Source organism: Schistocerca nitens, chromosome 10 (assembly GCF_023898315.1).
Source record: "Schistocerca nitens isolate TAMUIC-IGC-003100 chromosome 10, iqSchNite1.1, whole genome shotgun sequence".
NCBI lineage: Eukaryota > Metazoa > Arthropoda > Insecta > Orthoptera > Acrididae > Schistocerca > Schistocerca nitens.
The window spans coordinates 72,592,170-72,609,800 of record NC_064623.1 but is presented as its reverse complement, the minus strand read 5'-3'; the positions used below and the strand labels follow the sequence as shown (position 1 = coordinate 72,609,800).

The following is a 17,631-nucleotide window of genomic DNA, read 5'->3' as shown; positions in this document are numbered from 1 at the left end:
ACATTATTTGCCCATTCCAATTGTGCATCCCTGAAGCCACTGAAGCTTAAGAAGGAACTCTTCATCTCGTTTATTTGAGTACCTGTCGCACTTCAGTAGAGTCATCCAGTTGTAAGCCATCGAATGTCTTCCTCACTTCTTATAACAACTCCTACATCCTCAGTATACGCAATGGTCACTCTACTGGCCCCAGAAAATGCCCTCTAATTTTCAGTAGCAGTTCCAGTGCAGTTATACAAAGTAACATTGATAATGGGTCTCCTTGTGGGATACCGTAGTTAATATCAGCCGGTCGGGCATATTGCCCATTTATTAATATTCTTGTTTTGATGAGTAACGTTCAATTAATTACTATTGAACTTCTAACTTGTTCGAAGCTTCTGGTTTCCAGTACAGTAGCGGTTTCTGGCCACAGATTCCGAGTCATATCCCTGTTATTATATTTCTTATCCTTACGATGCCACAAACTCTCTCTTTTTAGTAGTCAACTTAAAAATTTATCACAGTTCACTTTTCGTTTGCGGGAACGTCACCCAATCCAATCTAAGAAAACAACTCATTTGAATTTCACAGATTTTCGACCTGTTCGGGCGATAAGATCGGCTGGACTGAGACCTTGTGCGAACTAGTGTACTAGTTTGAAAAGATTGGCCATCTTCTGCCGATGCCGGAAGTCTGTGGAGTTCCTCAATACAGGTGCCATTGTGAACGCAGTCTAATTTGAAATTAAATTCGGTTATACTTTTTTTAATTTCAGAATGTATTACGTTACCGGGATTAGAAGTTTTCTTTAAGAACTGAAACCACAACAGTCGAGAGAGTGATTACATGAGTAGCGTTAGACAGTTATGGTTACCACTGCTGCTCATAGGGTAACATAATACAGACAGCTGACACTTTCTGCACTCGGTATAAAACCATGTTTTTCTCACTCCCTTTGCGGAATTTATTTGAATTTATCGCTGTGATGAACGCACTTAGCACAGCATTACAAGCATATCGACTGTCGGTATTCTGGTACTACACGCGTCCTAAGTATAAATAAATACAGCAACTCCGGATAAACACGTTTTATTAACGATATATGATAGAACAGAACGGGCACATTTAAAGCAAGTCAATAACAAATTTGTGAAAGCCATCGGCCTCGGAGAGATGCTCGAGTTGGTAAGGTCGATAGTCGATATAATGTCAATCGCGGCCATAACACAAAGTTACACTATGTTTACTTACGTAATGTTACATTACATACACTGATATTGGCAGTCAGCTGTGTTGACCGGCAATTGTTCAAAAATAGATGTTAAATGTGTGTTGTGTAAAGTTGTTGTGGGAGAATCGTTGAACAGATCGAAGCAAAATGAATGCAATTCTTCGTGCCACGCGTATTTCGAGACAAATTATTTTCAAACCAGCTTATTTTGCCACAAAACCGGCATCACAACCAGATATTGAAAAACTCGTGAAAAACAATAAAGTAGTTGTTTTTATGAAAGGCATACCAGAAGAACCGCGGTGTGGTTTCAGCAACGCTGTCGTCCAGATTTTGAGGATGCATGGCGTCAAATATGATGCTCATGACGTGCTTCAGAATGAAGATTTAAGACAAGGTGAAGTAAAAAAAAAAAAAAATAGTAGTAGTTTATTCACGCGTAGAAGGTTATATAATATGGATGAAAACAACTTAATCAATAAGAAGCCAGTTGAACTATAGTTTGTCACACAATAGCACCTTTTGAGGACTGCAAATGTTGTGTGCATTAATAATTGTCTTTCATTACAGATATGCTATTTGACAGTCATTGCCATACTCTGTTTCGCAATTAACAGACAATGCATTAGTTTTTGACATAATATCTAAAAACGCCTGTGTTTCCAGAAAGGTTGTTTTTCCTCAATTATTCTATCCACTTTGACGCTTTATGAATTTTTTGTCAGTTTCAACAATCTCTGTTCCTTTTGAGTGTCAAGGCCTTGATCCAATCTAAGTTAATATACTGAGGAATGTAAAAGTCAGTGCTACATTTTCCATTAAATTTCATAAGGATAATTGGCAGTTCAGAGCAGTCACTCATATACCATTTCCCGAAACTGCTCACAGCACCTGTGTTTAAAGTATTCAGATACCATAACACAAAGAAGTAATTTCTGTTATGGGAATGAAGATGTAACATCATACATTTTGCTGGTGACAGTGTAGTTGCTTCTAGTGCAAAAACACCTTTACTGGAATCAACTAATAGAGGAAGTCTGAAAGTTGGCTGCAGCAGCAGTGTAAGGTAAACTTGTGTTACACATTATGTCAACAAATAATATGCAAAGAATGTCAAACTGTTCCAAATACGAAGTTTTTCTCACCTCTCATCAGGTGTTAGTACCCTCTCATTAGCTGTGTGGTGCAGATGAACTGCAGAGGGAAAGTGCCTCTGTTCTAAACTTTAGCTGCTCCAAAACAGGTTAAAGTTAAAGTAAGAACTGTGTATCTGTAGGCACACCATGTATCTTGTCATTTTCAAGTGTTCACGATGAAGGCTCTTATCTTTTATTCAAGGTTCTTCCTTTTTTTTAATAAATATGACTGAAATAATGTTTGTTTACAAACTCAGTCCTGCCACACGGAGAGCTGGAGTATCAGTTCTGACATTGGCAGAGAGGGGACAAGGGTTCAAAACGTGTCCTGGCCATCTGGGATCTAGGATTCGTATGGTTTCACTGAACCACTTGAGGCAAATCCTTTGAAAATGACATGGCTTGTCTCCTTCCCCAAACAGTGCACATTCACAGTGTGTGTTGTGTGCAGTCGTCAAATTATTTACCTGAGTCAGAATGTCTACTAATAAGTAAAGGTCAATGCCACACACTAAATAGATGCAAACTGCTGTCAAGAGTTGCTTGGGAACCCACTGTGTACACAGCTTATAAAAAGAGTAAAAATGTAAAAATAATGTCACATAAAACATGAAATGCTAGAGGATAGATAAAAACATAATTAACAGATCAATGCACCCAGTAATGAAACATTAAGGACAGTGTAGCACACCCAGTTGTTCATCTGATTACACTGATAGGTTGACCTTTTAACAGCACCACGTACTGAAACCGTCAGTTGTTTGACAAATTAAAAGTGCAACAGTGGACTAATTTTTTTTCTCCGTGCATCTGTTTTACCTAGGACTGTGGGACAACAGCTGTTGCTATATCTTTATGTAGTAGGGATGATACCATTAGCTGTATTTGTAGGTGCTACTTTGAGTCAGTTTCAGTGTTACATTACACCATCTTCCGGTCTCTCTGTGATACCACATGTTCGTGTAGATCTGGATAATCGTCATTATGCATCTTATGGTGGGTACAAAATAGCTATGGTCCATGGTGCTGAACATTCTTTTGTGCCACACTGTGTCAGCACATTGGCAATCTCAAATGTTCGACATAGTGTACTTAGATTTTTTATATCCTCTATGAAATGTGCGGCGATGATTACTCGATATCCACATGATCATCTGTTACTGTAAAGAGAACTAAATATGGTGTAATATAACACTGAAATTGATTGCATGTAACATAAAACCTACGATTACAACCGAAACTGTCATCCCTGCACGCAAAAAGAAACCATTCCCCCACCACCATAATATAGTACTAAAGGAATCTTTGTTTCTGTCTTTGTTCTATTGAGGCTGCCATTCATTCATTCAGCATGTTTTGTATATTCCATAAAGAAGAAAGCACTTCAGGTGTGTGAATCAAGTCAAGATATACGATACAAAGAGACAAGCAGATCATAAAAATTTAGTCTATATACTGTACTGATTATAAATCAGCACCATACTGCTGAATACTTCTGCCTGCTAAATTTAATCAACCAAATTGGAAAAGAAAGCTGCTGATACTATGTCTTTAGTTTACCAAATAACTGCCCCAGAATGAATTTCCGCTGTGCAGTGAAGTGTGAGCTAATATGAAACTTCCTGTAAGATTAAAACTGTATGTTGAACTGGGACTTGAATCTGGAACCTTTGCCTTTCACAGGCAAGTGCTCTACCAATTGAGCTACCCAAGTACAACTCACAACCCATCCTCACAGCTTTACTTTCACAAGTATCACATCTCATACCTTCCAGACTTCACAGAAACTATCCTGCATAACTTCAAGATGCAAATTGCGTAGGAGAATTTCTGTGGAACTTGGAAGGTAAGAAACAGGTACTAGTGGAAGTAAAGCTGTGAGGATGGGTTGTGAATTGTGCTTGGGTAGCTGAGTCGGTAGACCACTTGCCTGCGAAAGGCAAAGGTTCCATGTTTGAGTTCCAGTCTGGCACACAGTTTTAATGTTTTAATAGGTGCTGTTTACTTACAGCCCTCAGCTCAATACATTTTCTTGATTCCAATATTAAAACAGTTTATGAAATGAGTGGCTAATAAAGTATACTTTTAATTTTCTTTTGAATGGATAGGTATCCCCAATTTCATTTTATCTATTTCATCTTCTGCTGCCTTCACTACTTTGTCTCTCAAAGGTATCCTTTCATCTGCTATTGTGTTTCTTTCCCTTATTTCAGTCAGTCGTTGCCTAGTACTTCCTTTGAAAACTATCAACTCTGGTTCTTTCTGTTTATCAGGGTCCCATCTCCTAAATTTCCTACCTTTATGCAATTTCCTTAGTTTCAGTCTATAGTCATAACCAATGTCCGTACCTGTCCCTAGAAATGTTTTGTAATTCAAAATCTGGTTTCAAAATCAGTGTTGTACTATTATATAATCTGCCTCAAACCGACTGGTGTCTCCAGTCGCCTTCATGTATGCAGCCTACCCTTGTGATTCTTAAGCCAAGTGTTAGTGATGACAAAATTATGCTCTGTGCAACATTTTATCTGGCGGCTTCCTCTTTCATTCCTTTCCCCCGTCTGTGCCTCCTACTATTTTTCCTTCTCATCCTTTCCCTGCTATCAAATTCCAATCTCCCATCATTTAAAAATTGGTTTCTTCCAAATATTAGAGTAACTTCTTTTCTCCCATCATACATTCCCTTAATGGGTCGACAGAAGCGTCCGATCCCACGCATCGGCTTTGACCCGTGACGTAAGGGTGTTGTCGTGTGTGACGTCATGACGGCGCGGAGTTTGGTTTGAGTGTGGCTGTCTCCAGTTCTGTTTTATCTTATTTTATTTACTTTTCTGATCTGTTCGTTCTATCCCGTGAGATTTTTTTTTTTAAAAAGACAAAAAACACTAATCAGCTACTGAAGCATCTTTATCTTCTATGGGTTGCAGGGGTTACGACCCCTGGGGAGGTGGGTGGGTATTCATGCATGGCTGTCTTCACTTACACGTTGTAGCTACGCAAGGCGTCTAAATTTGTTTATATTTAGTTTGCCCCCCACCCAAAACACCCCATTTCCCGCGCTTGTCCCGGTAGTGTCATTAGGCTTCTTGTGGAAAGTGTGTGTTTTTGTTTCCGCCATATTTGTGACGTCATGGGTCAAAGCAGACGGGCGGGATCGGACGCTTCCGTATTTCCCCCTTAATCTCTTCATCTGCAGAACTAGTTGGTAGAAACTTGTATTACTGTGGTAGGTATCAGCTCCATGGAACTGTCTTCACTGTGCTGTCTGTAGTCGCTTAGCCACATTTCTGTTTCATTATTCATTATTAGACCTCCTTTGCTTTTATATCTATACCATGTACAGAAGTCCTGTTCTTCATGCTACCACAATTCACTAATTCCCACTGTATGTAATTTCATCCTATCTGTTCCAGCTTTTAAATTCTGTAATGTACCTACTTGCTTGATGGAGCAAATATTTTATGCATCTCCAGGATATTTTATTTGAAAGGAGGCCATCACCATTTAACAATAAAGTAGTGCTGCATACCCTCAGGATAAGTAACAGCTCTGTAGTTTACACTCACTTTCAGCTGTTGGCAGTACCAGCACTGTGAGGCTGTGTGGGGTAATGTTACGAGGCCAGATCAGTCAGTCATCCAGCCTGTTGGTCCTGCAACAACTGAAAAGGCTGCTACCAAGAATAGCTGGTGGTGGTGGTAGTGGTGGTGGTGGTGGTCTTCAGTCCAGAGATTGGTTTGATGCAGGTCTCCATGCTATTGTGCAAGCCTCTTCATTTCCGATCTGACTAACCACTGCAACCTACAGCCTTATGAATCTGCTTGCTGTATTCATCTCTTGATCTCACTCTATGTCGGGTGATAGTAGGTCTTTATTGTTTGTTTGAAATTGGATAGTGTGAGTCTTTGTGGGATTAAGAACCAGTTGCAGACCTGCTCAGCTATCATGGGTATGTTGCAGCTGAGTTTGATTACTATGCATGTATCGTTACCAAACACTACATTTTTGAACTGTCGTTTGAAGTTACTGGAAGTTCAGTTATTTGCGTTGAGTGGACCCAGTATCAATCTCTGAGGCATTCCACATTTTTGCGATCCAGAGATTGGTTTCATGATTGTGGCTCCGTCTGTTAATGAGACAATTTCTATTACGAATGTAAGACTTCCCATGCAAGAAGTATTCCATTTATGACCATAATGCTTTACTTTTCCAAGTAGAATTCTGTGAACCACACAATCAAAGGCACACAGGATGGTATATTTTCTTTAGTTGTGCTAGCCCTTCGTCTGTGAGATCTTGCTGTGCTCTCTGTGTAGAGACATCTCTACAAAAGCCAAACTGAGAATTGGTTAACAAGTTCTGCTCAATTAAATGAGTCAGTATTATATCATACCTTTCTGAAACACTTTTGAAAGGACTGGAAGTTGTGAATATGATAAAATAATAGGACCAATGTTCTCACAGAGTAAGCATGCATGCGCCAAAGACGAATGACCAGTAGCTGTGAAGCGTAAGCCTTCTCATTAAAATGTGGTATCTCTGGTGTCTGTAGACAAATCATTGTTGCCCCAGCCTGCATTTAGAGCTGTTATGACGTTTTTCTGAAGGAATGATAAGTATAATAATAGAGCAACAAAATTATCATAGAGTTTCACATGGAACTTGGAAAAACTATTACTGAAACCTATCTTTTGCTAAAAGACGTGTATAGTGAAGATGTCTAACACAAACACGATCATTTGAGTGCTTCAAGCATTTCCAAAGTGGCCGAGAAGACGTTAAAGATGGTTCACGTCTGGTACATCTTTCAACATTAAAAACAGATGAAAATATCAGAAAAGTAGGTAATCTGATTTGATCTGACCATCAGTTTAGTATTCAATAGATTTATGAAATTGTAGGAAATGACAAAGAGTGTGCAAGGCAAATTTTACACAACCAATTTAACACAAGAAAAGTATGTCTGAAACTGGTACTGAAAATTCTCACAATCAATCAAAAATAAGCTCATCAAAATGTGATGAATCTTGGTTGTCCACTAAGCACCAATCCATGTATTAGAAGGCCCCAACTTCATCAAGAGTGAATAAAGGTTACATGAGCAAATGAAGATTCACAGTTGAGGTAATTTTTGTTTCCCCCATGGAATTGTGTATCTTCACCTGGTTCCTGAAAGCCTAACTATTAATCAGCATTACTGCCTTGAGGTTCTTGCTCAACTCCATGAGAAAAAAAGATCAAAAATGAGGAAGAACAAATCATGGGTTCTGCATCAAGACAACACTGGGCTTATACCTCATTGTCTGTTACGAGGTTTCTAGTGAATTACAGCATCCTCCCCAGTAAAAGGAACAAGATTTCATTCTGTTGAAACAGTGAAAGCAAAAGCCCTATGCATCATCCAGAATCTCACAGAGGAAGACTTCAAACACAATTTGCATTACATGTAGCATTGTAGGTGTATAGGAGGGAAGTATATGGAGAGTGTCAACAACTAAATATGTATGTTTTTGAATTAAAATGTTTTACAGTAATAGAACAGCTATTTTATGGCCACGCCCCATAAATCTATAATTAGAAGTAGTTTTCTCATCTCCAGTTTTATAGATAGACGCTACTCCAGCATATTTAAGGCTGTCAGGAAATGCATTCTGATTCATTGACTCATTATAAAGAAAACATCAGGATAATTCTGTCAAGTCAGCAGAAGATTTTAATATTATACTAGAAACATCATCATACTGAACACATTACTACTTTTTAGTGACATACTGAATTCTGTAAACATCTTAGCCGTTGTATTCTTGGAATTACTGTCTGATGGTGATGCACACAGTGTCTGCACAAGCAGATCTAATGCGTCTGTATTTGGTTGTTTAGTACTGGGTGCAGTGTTTGCAGCCACTGTGGAGAAGTGATATTTGCAGTTGGTTGCCAATGATTTGAAAATGTCCACCATTTCTGCCAGAGCTATTCCCTGGGGGCTCAGTTGCATTTGTGTCACTATGTCTGCATATTGTATGTTTAATAATATTCCAAATTGCTTTTGCCTAATTCTTGGAGTGTATTATTTCTGAAGCCTTGTGTGTGAGTGTGGCATCCCAGCCCAGTGAGTTCAAAGGCCCCGAGAACGCATGGACCCAGAAGACAGCTGCTAGGCAGTCTGCTGTCACCACCTCAGCACTAGGCATGGGCAACACTCCATGCGCCAACCTATTGGCGCCCATGGCTGTGCTATAAAGCTAGCAGTGCAGCGGCTCGGACCTCAGTCACGTTCTGACTGCCCTCTCATATTAATTGTTGTTTTGGTTCCCGATATTACTACGCACCTAGGGTCTTCGTTTTATCTCTCTCTGGACTTGTCATTCTGCACTGTTATCTTGGTTGTCCATCCATTGCTATTGTTGTCTTTCTGTATTTATTGGAAACTCACCATCGACACTCTCAGTTGGTCAGCCAGTGCCTCCTGGCCATTTCCGATTTTGGTTATGGGCAAAAAGGTTAATGGATGCAAAACTCGTGGAACAGCAATAGCAGCGACTGTTCCTGCAGCAACAGTCGGAGCAGCAAACCAACTTATTATGTCAGGAAATTCAGCTTTTATTTGGACATTTGCAGGTTCAGGGTTCACAACTTATCCAGGCTGTGGTCGCTTGCCAGGCAGAGTCCTGCCCACCTGCATTTCCACCATTTAATGACACAAAGAAGATTGGGTCACAGATTTTCAGCGACTGAGTATGTGCATTTGAGGTTCCCATTTGATTCGTCTCACATTTAGGCCTCAAAAGAGCCAGACATCTGACTTGAAATAACCACAAGCAAAGATTGCAAATTTGTATTCCATCTGTACTGTCTGTTCAGAGGGCAATGGCTCACTACAGCTCTTACTCTGGTGGCAGCACCGTACTTATGGTCATTCTGCATGGCTCGGAAAAGTGGTATAACATAAGGTACCGCACTCTCTAGAACAAACCTTTCTGTATTTTATCAGTTATGACAGCCATGTCCTCGTCCCAGACATTAAAACATTGGGCCTCATTGAGTGCAGTTTTCTGTCCACTCCCTGAGTCAGGAAAAATCAGTAAACTTTTATGAGAAATCATAATCTCTTCCCATGACCTTATCAAAAATTTAAGTGATGAAGTCGTGATTCTTCTTTTAAAATATGGAAGTCGAACCTCGCATGACGCTTAAGAACTTAGCAAACATCTCAGTGCATTGCAAATGGACAGATGGCATTCTTTCACCAGAATTTCACATTCTACACTCCCTGGGGCAGTTTTATAGTGAAGTATGTATGTATGGGAGGGGTGGTGGTGTATGTGTGTGTGGGGGAGCGGGGGGCAGCTGGCCTTCTATCAGTGGCACTCAGGTGTAGACTGTGTCGTGAGTGATGTGAACAACAACGCTGATAATTCATTCTAACACATTACTGCTCTGCCCCACCCGTAGACCAAACTACCAACTGGAAAGAGGAGGGAGGGGGGGGGGGATTGCTACATTGAAGCATTGCATTTCTAATCGCTGGCCAGCCATCCAAATTTACGTTTTCCTATATTTCCCTCAACTGCTCGAGGCAAGTGCCAGGATGGTTACTTTCGTATGTGTGTGGCAGTGGTAACAATGTGGAACCATCACTCTCAGCACATATGTAACTATACCAGCCAGCTGTGGGTCGACTAGAAGCTGGGCAGCTGATTCCCTGAAGAGGAATGAATCTCAACACGAGTCGATCCATAGTGGAGCAGGGAGTCTGGACAGCACGTAGAGAACATGCACAGAGGAAAACACAACACCCTAGTGACAACTTCTTAGCATACATAACAGAGCACTGCACGATGCTAAGGCTCGGTCAGCAGGCATTGACATCAGCATCAGAATTGCAGTGCCATGCCAGTCATTGCTGGCAGGTAAACACCCAGATCATTGGTTCTGGTTGTGCCACAGTTTGCTCGCATCTCGTGTGGCAGTGTTCTGTACTATTCCACTGCAATAACTGCACCAGCTCCTGTGCAGCCATCTCAATATTTGCTGGTGGGGATACTGAAGTTTCCTTGAAAAGGGCAGAGCCAATCTTCTTCCCCATTCTTTCATAATCCGAGCTGTTACTCCATCTCTAATGACCACACTATCAATGGGACATTTAATTCAAATCTCCCTTCCATACTTCCTTCATTAAATTTTCATCTGGCATAAAGTATAACATTAGGGATGCAAAAATGAATAAAAACTTATTTTATTATGCACTCTTCATCCAGATTATTTGGTTATGCACAGAATTCCTGTCAGCTGCATGAATGATGTATTGCAACCGTCTATCTATTCTTACAATGAAAGGTCCCCAGCAGTGCAGTCGACTTTTTTGAAACTATACAGTGATGCATCACACATCGCAGCCTTTCACCCTGGTGCGTCCTTGTTTGCGGGTAATTGACAAAAAAAATTGGAATTTTGCTTGACATTCACTAGACTTAAATAGTTGCAGTATATAGTCTGGTTATGTGGTGTAATGAATAGTGTAACAGCTTCGCATGTAAGAGATTGTGGATTCGAATCCTAGGAGATGCAAAGAATGTTCTTTTGAATTTTTAAATCTTTATCGAAATGACTTTACTTATGATTTTTATTCAATTAATTGATTTAAATATAATTTTTTAATTCCATTTCTTTGTCACATAATTTTAATTATAATATAAACTTATTCATTTGCTCTCATTTTTTTCCTACCATTCTTTCTCCACTTTAAATCTTTTTTAATATGTTTTTAATTTATTTTATGTATTAATTTCAATTTAATTTCTTTTGTTTTATATGAAGACAGTAAATGTTCTCGAAAGAACAGATACTGTAGATGACTGTGCAGCTTTTCCCTGGAATAAATGATGACTAACTGAAACCATCAGCTGCCGACAGGTGTTGATATACCTCGATGTGGAGAGCTGAAAATGTGTGTGCCGACCAGGACTCGAACCTGGGATCTCCTACTTACTTGGCAGATGCTCTCTCCATCTGAGCCACCGAGGACACAGATGAATAGCGCGACTGCAGGGACTTATCCCTTGCACACTTCCCATGAGACTCACATTCCCAACTGTCTGCAATTGTACCTGTGTAATGTACCTTATAGACATTTGCCCATTCACTCATTACTCGCACACGCTTTGGCGATTCCCGTAAGAGTTTGGGCAACCTGTGCGCATTCGCATAGATGAAGGTCAATGGCTGGGTAGCCTATATATATATACATATATATATATAAACAAAGATGATGTGACTTACCAGACTAAAGCGCTGGCACGTCGATAGACACACAAACAAACACAAACATACACACAAAATTCAAGCTTTCGCAACAAACTGTTGCCTCATCAGGAAAGAGGGAAGGAGAGGGAAAGACGGAAGGATGTGGGTTTTAAGGGAGAGGGTAAGGAGTCATTCCAATCCCGGGAGTGGAAAGACTTACCTTAGGGGTAAAAAAGGATGGGTATACACTCACACACACACACATATCCATCCACACATATACAGACACAAGCAGCCAAGCCATCCTTTTTTCCCCCTAAGGTAAGTCTTTCCACTCCCGGGATTGGAATGACTCCTTACCCTCTCCCTTAAAACCCACATCCTTTCGTCTTTCCCTCTCCTTCCCTCTTTCCTGATGAGGCAACAGTTTGTTGCGAAAGCTTGAATTTTGTGTGTGTGTTTGTGTTTGTTTGTGTGTCTATCGACGTGCCAGCGCTTTCGTTTGGTAAGTCACATCATCTTTGTTTTTAGATATATTTTTCCACGTGGAATGTTTCCCTCTATATATATATATATATATATATATATAGACAGTAACTGTTCTGGAAAGAACAGATACTGTAGATGACCGTGCAGCTTTTCCCTGGAATAAATGATGACTAACTGAAACCCTCAGGTTGGGGCACACATTTTCAGCTGTCCACATCGAGGTATATCAACAACACCTGTCGGCAGCTCAGGGTTTCAGTTAGTCATCATTTATTCCAGGGAAAAGCTACGCGGTCATCTACAGTATCTGTTCTTTCGAGAACAGTTACTGTCTTTATATATATATATATATATATATATATATATATATATATATATATATATATATATATATATATATATATATATATATATATATATATATAATAGAGGGAAACATTCCACGTGGGAAAAATATATGTAAAAACAAAGATGATGTGACTTACCGAACGAAAGCGCTGGCAGTTCGATAGACACACAAACAAACACAAACACACACACAAAATTCAAGCTTTCGCAACAAACTGTTGCCTCATCAGGAAAGAGGGGAAGGAGAGGGAAAGACGAAAGGATGTGGGTTTTAAGGGAGAGGGTAAGGAGTCATTCCAATCCCGGGAGCGGAAAGACTTACCTTAGGGGGAAAAAAGGACAGGTATACACTCGCACACACGCACATATCCATCCACACATATACAGACACAAGCAGACATATTTAAAGACCAAAATATGTCTGCTTGTGTCTGTATATGTGTGGATGGATATGTGCGTGTGTGCGAGTGTATACCTGTCCTTTTTTCCCTCTAAGGTAAGTCTTTCCGCTCCCGGGATTGGAATGACTCCTTACCCTCTCCCTTAAAACCCACATCCTTTCGTCTTTCCCTCTCCTTCCCCTCTTTCCTGATGAGGCAACATTTTGTTGCGAAAGCTTGAATTTTATGTGTGTGTTTGTGTTTGTTTGTGTGTCTATCGACCTGCCAGCGCTTTCGTTCGGTAAGTCACATCATCTTTGTTTTTACATACATATATATAGTTAAAGGCTACCCAGCCATTGACCTTCGTCTGTGCGAATGCGCACAGGTTGCCCAAACTCTTACGGGAATCGCCAAAGCGTGCGCGAGTAATGAGTGAATGGGTAAATGTCTATAAGGTGCATTACACAGGTAGAATTGCAGACAGTTGGGAATGTGAGTCTCACGGGAAGTGTGCAAGGGATAAGTCCCTGCAGTCACGCTATTCATCTGTGTCCTCGGTGGCTCAGATGGAGAGAGCAGCTGCCATGTAAGTAGGAGATCCCGGGTTCGAGTCCCGGTCGGGGCACACATTTTCAGCTCTCCACATTGAGGTGTATCAACAACACCTGTCGGCAGCTGAGGGTTTCAGTTAGTCAAAATTTATTCTTTTGTTTTATCACCCTGTTTTTTCCGTCCACTTTATTGTGTTCATTATATCTACTTCTCATTTTGCTTCAATTCTGTTGTAATTATAAAGCCATCTTTCTTTTAAATTTTCACCAGCATTATTTTGTCCATAGTGCAGGATGTATTTAGGTTAGGCTTTAAATGATTTTATGATGGTTACCATGCAAAAAATTTGCACATCTGGTAAAAAAAGTACATTTTTCTCACCATTGCACAAATATAAATAGATTATTTCGTCTTTTATTTTTTAACTGATAGATGGGAATTTTCAAATAATTGAATATTATAGAAGATAAACATAAGGAAATTCATATTCATAAAAATTCCGATTGTCAAAAGAATAATATAAAGAAAAAATGAAGCAAATGAAAAAATTCATACTATGATTAAAGTTATGTGACAAAGAAATAGAAATGAAAAATTACATTTAAACCAATTAATTGAATAAAAATAATGATCAGAGTCATTTTGATAAAGATTGAAAAGTAAGAAAAGTCGTTGCACCTCAGGAAATTCAAACCCACAACCCCATGAATATCAAGCTGTTACACTATCCATTACACCACACAACCAGATGATATATAATGCAGCTTTCTTTAACACTGTTGAGTGTCGCACAAAATTCTGAATTTTTGTTTGGCAGTTACTCACAAACGAGGGCCCACCAGTGTGAATGGCTGTAATGTGTGATACCTGGGATTGTAACCTACATCACCATATGCACGGTTTCAAAAAGTGGATCACACTGCTGGAGACCTCTCCTCATTATAATGTGTAGGTAATTGTTATTTGTGATAAAAGATAATTGTGTATGTAATAAATGAGCTTTCCAACCAGTTTCACTATGTTAAATTTAGCCTGAGTTCAAATAGTTTTTGCAGTTGCATGCTAAATAATTATTAATGCAGTTAGTAGCAGTTGACTCGATTCGACGGAACCCCAAGAATCCAGTGGCTCACTATGCTGCGAGTTCACACAACAATGACTCTCCAATTCTTACATGTCAAAAACAATGAAACTGACTGATTTTCATCTAAGTGACAGTTGTTTAAATTTATTTGACAGTGTAGCACAGTCCACACATTCAAAAGCCCGTAAGTCATGAGAAACCATTAATGTTTGCAGTCTTTTCAGTCAAAATCTTTTGTTATCTTGTGCAAGTAGAAATGTAACTTTGGCAGCTTACGAGCTGTTGCTGCATCCAGACTGGAAGTTTGCTGAGCTGATCAAGTTGTGGCTGCCTTTTCGGGCATTTCTGAGGACACAGCTGATAGAGATGCTGGCATGTCCTTGTAATATTTGTGAACGTCCCCTTTCTTGTGGGAGGATATCGTCACTGAGTATTTAGCTCTGTCTGCAAAGAGAAGTCGGCCGCTGTGGTCGAGCGGTTCTAGGCGCTTCAGTCCGGAACTACGATGCTGCTACGGTTGCAGGTTCGAATCCTGCCTCGGGCATGGCTGTGTGTGATGTCCTTAGGTTATTTAGGTTTAAGTCTAGGGGACTGATGACCTCAGATGTTAAGTCCCATAGTGCTTGGAGCCATTTGAATCATTTTTTCGCAACGAGAAACCTGAAATGGTGTGTTACATAAGGAACTCAGTACACTGACAACGTTGTTTGTATCATCCCTTACACTGCATTGATTCAGTAATTGTTTCAGTTTCTTTGCTAGTTGTCCACAAAGACCCATCTGAGTGGTTTCTGTACAAACTGTTTAATAATAATAATAATAATAATAATAACAATTATTGTGAAAAAGAAATTGTGATCCGATTTACCGTCATTTAAAGGGTCTGTGCAAGATTTCACATGTTTCTGTAATTTAATTCAAATCTTTATTTTTACATTTCATCCATTTCTTGTCCTGACAAATTCATCATCTTATTTTATTCTGAGACTAGTATAGTGTTTTGCTGTGACTTGCTCTCTTAACCTTCTAATAACATTTGTTAGGATTTTAACACTATTATCTACAGCTTTGCTGCAATTCCTGCTTTATTTATTTATTCTCCACAGACAAATATGAAATATGTTTTGGATTGTGGATTTGTGCCATAATGCTCTGGGAATAATTACAAAACACACTACATCTCAATTGCTTATAAATAATAGAGTGCATAAGGAGATAATACACTCTTATAAGAGGTATTTTTAATACTGCATAAACTCTTATTAATAAGATACTCCCTCAAGCAGCTTCCCTCTCAGTGGTTATCATACATTTAATAAAGAAGTTGATCCTGATATCATAGGGGCTGTTGCCTGCAGTTATGTCTTACCAGGTAATAGTCACAATCGTTTCTAGTGTTACAGACATGTACATCTTTCTTCAAGTTGTACTTGTTCGATCAAATGATGGAAACTCACTGTTGGAATATCAACAGTATAAAGAAAAGATAGATTGCTACTCACCATAAAAATGACTCACTGAGTTGCAGACAGGCACAACATGTGAGAAGGGTGTGTGTGTGTGTGTGTGTGTGTGTGTGTGAGAGAGAGAGAGAGAGAGAGAGAGAGAGAGAGAGAGAGAGAGAGAGAGAGAGAGAGAGAGGGAGGGAGGGAGGGAGGGAGGGAGGGAGGGAGGGATTCGTGGTTATCGGCTGAAATATTGAAAGGTGATGTCTTGCTGTCCCAGATGCACACCTGAAAGATGACAGAATGTACTGCTGTCGTGTTTTGAGCATCTCAGTGAAAATGACCCATCATAAATAATTGTATGTTGCAGTATCTAATAAATACTTTGTTAATTTTCAGGCATCAAGGAATATTCAAACTGGCCGACTATTCCTCAAGTGTTCATAAATGGAGAATTTGTGGGAGGCTGCGACATAATGCTGCAGATGCACCAGAACGGCGAACTGGTGGAAGAACTGCGCAAGGCTGGAGTCAAGTCTGCCCTCCTCGAAAAAGCCCAGAAGGATGCCGCAGCATCCGACAGTGGGAAGGGTCACTCTGCTGACAAGTAGTTACTTAGCTTCTAGTACGGTGCAAGCGTATTTATTTTACATGCTTGTGCGCACTTTCCCTGCTGTGGTGTGTCAGTTATTAAGAAACTTTGAATGTGTAGTCTTAGGGAAATTTAAGACTCAGAATGCATACATATTACTTTGATGGGAAGGGTATTTTTCCCAGTCTTTCTAAACACAAGTAATGTGTATATTAACTCAAAAAGTCAGTATCATATTACCTTCTGCCAAACATGTCCTTCAGTCGGAGATTGGTGTGTACAAGCAGTGATGTGCACAAAATGGGGTTCCCAATAAACTCTCCTCTACAGTTGTGGAAGCTATTGTGTTTTCTGAGACGTAAGGTTCTTTCTGATCTGGCTCAGTATGGACACTATAGTAAAATGTCATCAGAGTGCAGCTATTTTGTTTGATTAACGAATTTGTACAAGGATCTGTGAGTCACTGTTATTGTTGAAGACTGTATGAACTTAATATTTATTGCGTTAAATAAAAGCTGATAAACTATTGCATTTGTTCCCTTCAAAAGTTCATCACACTGTCTTCACCTTCCAGACTCTTAATATATATATTAAAAAAAAAAAATTATTGTGTTTTTCAGCCTCGAGTGGCAATGTAGGTATACTTACTTTTGACTGAACTGTACAGAAACTGGAATGTAAGAAACCATTTATTAGTGTACAGAATGTTCTAATTCATGAGTGTAATGTAGACACAAATAAAAAAGAGCCATACAGGTTATGCGAGTGAGCTGAGGAGGTCCATTACTCGGATTACACCCACAGTATTTAATGTTAGCAGGTTACTAGGCACATTACAGTGTGGACTTAGCTGCTTGGTCCTCTCCCAGACAACCATTAACATGAAAACATTGTGTACACTGTTTCATTACCTCTGCAGAGATCTTTATGCGCAGAATTGGTACATTAAGTACCACATGAAAATTCTAATCTGATAGTAAATTTTTGCTGTTTAAAATATATTGTAATTAACTAGAGCTGGTGTGGGCAAATGTGCTAATGTGAGTGCAGGCGTTCTTTTGCACCCGTACTGCTTGTCAAGTGGCACTATGAGCCAGCAGGTCCCCCTCTACCTTGCTGCTAACATCACTTGTTTGTTAATGACACACA

At 39.6% G+C, this 17,631-nt stretch overlaps 1 protein-coding gene across 1 annotated transcript; it reads left to right on the top strand.

The window, feature by feature from the left end:
- Positions 1–1,213: 1,213 nt before the first annotated feature.
- Positions 1,214–17,011, top strand: LOC126210169 (glutaredoxin-related protein 5, mitochondrial). Its single transcript, XM_049939326.1, has 2 exons — positions 1,214–1,610; positions 16,290–17,011. Exons 1-2 carry the CDS (start codon positions 1,361–1,363, stop codon positions 16,499–16,501), a joined length of 462 nt encoding a protein of 153 aa, XP_049795283.1. The 5' UTR covers positions 1,214–1,360; the 3' UTR covers positions 16,502–17,011.
- The last annotated feature ends 620 nt before the right edge of the window (positions 17,012–17,631 follow it).